This window comes from Bombus pyrosoma, unplaced genomic scaffold (genome assembly GCF_014825855.1).
Source record: "Bombus pyrosoma isolate SC7728 unplaced genomic scaffold, ASM1482585v1 HiC_scaffold_4710, whole genome shotgun sequence".
Classification (NCBI taxonomy): Eukaryota; Metazoa; Arthropoda; class Insecta; order Hymenoptera; family Apidae; genus Bombus; species Bombus pyrosoma.
The window spans coordinates 290,047-294,284 of NW_025219969.1; the positions used below are offsets into that span (position 1 = coordinate 290,047).

General features: G+C 32.7%; 4 protein-coding genes across 8 annotated transcripts in view; 3 read left to right on the plus strand and 1 right to left on the minus strand.

The window, feature by feature from the left end:
* Positions 1–1,225, plus strand: part of LOC122577439 — a 1,981-nt gene extending 756 nt beyond the window's left edge. Inside the window, exon 2 of one of the 2 annotated variants that reach the window (XM_043748751.1) lies at positions 26–1,225. In XM_043748751.1, the coding sequence (XP_043604686.1) occupies positions 26–472 (447 nt within the window). In that variant the 3' untranslated portion in view covers positions 473–1,225. Of the gene's footprint in view, positions 1–2 lie in introns of both variants that reach the window. The other variant, XM_043748750.1, reaches the window with a different exon arrangement.
* Positions 1–4,238, minus strand: part of LOC122577441 — a 266,783-nt gene that overhangs the window by 233,633 nt on the left and 28,912 nt on the right. The window lies entirely within an intron of this gene.
* The window catches only part of LOC122577433, a gene marked incomplete at its 5' end in the record, with an annotated part of 702,209 nt that overhangs the window by 143,126 nt on the left and 554,845 nt on the right, over positions 1–4,238 (plus strand).
* Positions 2,004–2,406, plus strand: LOC122577445. The gene has a single exon (XM_043748781.1). The coding sequence runs from the start codon at positions 2,004–2,006 to the stop codon at positions 2,277–2,279; it is 276 nt and encodes a 91-aa protein (XP_043604716.1). The 3' UTR covers positions 2,280–2,406.

A 4,238-nucleotide genomic window follows, 5' to 3' on the forward strand; every position in this document is an offset into this window, starting at 1 on the left:
AAATTTTCGTGCAATGAATACAAAACTTCATGAATTACAAGACGATATGCGTTTAATAAAGATAAAGCAAGAACCCGTGACACCTATACCACCCACGATAATACAGGAAGAGACAATACCGACACAATGTAACTTCCAATCAATTAAATTAAAAGACGCGATTGAATCAGTACCCGTATTTGACGGACATCGACCGTCAATATTTCAATTTTTAAGAGCATGCGAGCGTGCACGAAATATGATTCCTAAATATCAAGAGCCTCAGTTAGTAAAATTATTAATGAATAAGCTTCGCGGACACGTGTTTCTCGCCGTAGAAGACACTAAGGTAGTAAATTTAAACGATTTTGGGAATAAATTAAAAGATATGTTCGGCCCAGAAAAAACGGTTAACGAATATAAAGGCGAATTAGCAACGATATACCAACGACCAGAAGAAAACAGATTATATAGATCGCGTCAGAAACCTTAGGTTGACAATAATGGACGGTGAAAGATACGAGTACGGCACCATATTTCAAGATAGAATAGATCGGGACACGAGGGAGGCTTTCGTTAAGGGGCTCCCAAACGAGGTGTATTTACGAGTAAGAATAGCAGGATACGAATCCTTGGACGATGCGTATCGCCAAGCAGTGAAAGCAACACGAGAATTAAAACGAGCAAACGATAGAATGCGATACCAACGTTCGACACCTCCGAATAATTATAACCGAAACAACGCTCGTCCCCTATACAATAGGAATAACATCGGAAACAACCGCCAGCATAGGAGATTTGTACCGCCGTCGCGGAATCGTCTAAACGATCCGGATATAGAGGAAGATGTCTGGAAAAGAGCAAGAGCAATAACCTGGGATGAAAAATGCGTAAGTAAATACCCTGATAGAAATTTAAGTCAAAAGAGGGATGCTGATCGTTTGAAACAATCAACTTTTCAATACAAACACTATCCCGTTGCTGTGATAAAAGATAATGTCACTTTAAATAATAAGAGGACACACGGCACCACAGACAGGATCACGAGTGAAAAATCTTCCGAGTTCCCAATTAAGATAAACAATACTAATACCAAAGAACTTTCAGAAGAGGCAGAAATTAGGAAATTGAACGACGAGACGATAGGCAACGCTTATCCACCGCCTAATATCACGGAGATATTAGAGTCATTAAATTGTGATAAAGATCAGACTACGGAGAATAAAAGTATAGCTATTCCTATACCGAAAACAGAATCTGTAAGCAGAAAAGTTTGTAATAAAAATTCAAAGAATAATTCTAAATCTATTGAAAATATTCCTAAACGTCCTATACAAATAAATAATAATTTAAATATAATAAGCACTTCCAGTGAAAATATTCATTCTGAAAAGGTAGAGGAAAATCAACAGGTTGTGAATAAAGAAGAAAAAAGGGTAACCGAGGAAAAGAATTCTATACATTTTCAGGCTGAAACAACACAAGTTATTCGGGCTCAAAGAATTCAAAAAGGAGAAAATAGGGAATCATTAGTCGAAGATTTACATAAAAACTTGAATAAATACGCCAGCCATTGGATTACAATTGGATTAAAAATATTTTATTGGTTATTACATCTAATATTTAACATAGATAGCATAAATGCTGATCTTGTAACTCCTCTTGGAAAATATAGATGGTATTATACTATACTATATTCAAAATATTTATGGGTTAATATAGCTATGACATTTTCAAAATTTAGTATTTTGAATACTATTAGCAAGCGATTGAATAATTGGCTCGGTGATAGTAAACTTGCGTCTTGGCGCAAAATAAAAACTAAAATGAAGAAAAGGAAGAAAATAGTAATCGGATACATGGTAGTCTTGAAGCCAATATCGCAAAGTATAGCAGCTCGCAAGGGAAACGAATATGTACCAACGATTCAAGATTTACACGAAGGAACGTAATTCTCGCCGCACGAATTAAACCTTGGGCACGTGACCAGAGAACCCACTGGTGAAGTAATAATCGAAGAGAAAATGGAATCAACATATACAGAATATCTCGGAGATATGTTTGATAAAATCAACACCGTGCCGCAAACGGCAAGAGAAAACTCGATAACGTCCAAGTTAAAGCCAGAAGAGTACTACGACAGACGAATCAACTCGCAAAATTTCAAAGTAGGATATCTAGTATATCCAATAAAGGAACCTAGTAAAGGAAAATTTCCTTGTCAATATACAAGACCGCATAAAGTGTTAGAAATTTTGCAAAATCAAAACATCAAGATTAAAGCGAACGAGATTCCGTGAACAATGCACTTGAACAAGTAAAACTAGCACATAACTGAAATAACAATAAACTAAACAATTTCAAGGCAATACAGTGCAGTAGTACGTAGTATAGTGCTGCTTGTCGAATAGTACAGATAGTGGAAACCTAAAAAGAAAAAGAAAAATTACTGTGTACATCTTAACCACTATTTAAATATATAAAACGTGTTAATTTAATAAAACAATTAAAAGCATTAAAAGTGAAAAGTACCTTGTGAATAATTAATCATCATAGAAGGAAGCGTATGCACAAAGACAGATTATGGATCCATTCCGTACAACATAATATACGACTGTCAGCTGAAATGAATGGATAAATTAACCTTAGTTGCCTTGATATATATGAAGGATTTACAACAATATTACAATTAAACTAAAAGAAGCAAGAATACCGGTTAATAATGGATGCCCTACAATTACAATTTCAAGTTAACAAGACTTACGGTTGCCCAATGGAAAATTTTGAGACCACTCTACTCACAGGTACAAGAATACCGAAGGTAATAACTACTGAGGTAAACCATCAAAACCTAAAAAAGGGGGAGAACGTTGTAAAGAAATTGATAAATAGTAAAGAAGTTCATTACTCACATCAAAGGGTACACGCAGAAGCCAACACAATTATAAGAAGATTACTACCAAATTTAAGTAAATATTTACAGAGTGCTGAAGCAGATATTACCAATGACTAACAGGAAACTGAAAAATCAAGAAAAATTAGTGACATTATAATAAAATAACTCAATATTAACGAAGCAGTTTTAGCGAATAAACAAGGGACAGAATATTTTACTATGCGAATACTTACAAAATATGGCGTTTTCTTTTTATATATACTTACAGTTTTAGAATAAGTAAAGGTAGTTATGATAAGCGTTGACAATGTAACGAAGAATTAGATGATAGCAACACGCACCGTGTAACCATTCCAAGCGAGCGATACAGCATTGAAGAATAGAATTGTAGAAACTATAAACAATAATGATTTCTTATCATTATTGTATAGATTAACTCCAAAATTATATGTAAAACCGACAAACACAAGCGCAAGGCAACGACAACTTTATAAGGAAGAAACAGAAATAGCTAATAGTTTAGAAATAAGTTAAAATTTAATTAAGGTAAGTCAATCAAGTACTAACGACAGACATAATTAAAGTAAAAGATTGTTATATTATACTAAACTCTTATAATACTATCGTATTAAGTTTGATATAAACAGATAAAGTTATGTTACATGTAGAAATAAGCCAGAAATGAATTAAGTTAAGTTAATCGAATATTAACAACAGTCATAATTAGAATAAGGGATTGTTATATCGTATTAAGCTATTATGGTACTATTATATTAAACCCGATGTAAAGAAATACGGTTATGTTACGCAGTAGTGACGGGTGATAATACACTATGCGTATATTAAATTAAATTAACCAAGCAAACGCTCAATAAATATAACCACTCGATATGAAGCACTGAAACAGCATCAATAATAAATTATACGTTTCAACAACAATGCTATTATATTAAATTAACATAAAGTGTATATATACACATCACAACAAACACAAAATAATATTATTGCTATTAGAACTCCCAAATGCACTAACATAAAATTAGAAACAAATAACAGATAAATAATTATCCTAGTACTAAATAAAATACACTGCACTTGACATTGACATTGAAGTAACACATTGTAAACATACACATCATAACGAACACAAAACCAATATTATTGTTATTTGTTACGTATTTATTTGTTTGGTTTTTTGTTAATTTGAACGAAAAGAATAACGAACGATAGTAGTTGAAATATAAATTTAAACTTCCGATTAATACGGTAGTTGCTGCCACCAGAAATAGTCTAAGGACTATTTCGAAGATAAAATTTTCTTTTATTTTAATTTTTACTTAGTATTAAAAGAATTGCTGTGCTA

What these genes read in the sequence shown, in the direction of transcription:
- LOC122577445 (XM_043748781.1), top strand. Translation starts at nt 2,004, where the DNA reads ATGGAATCAACATATACAGAATATCTCGGAGATATGTTTGATAAAATC.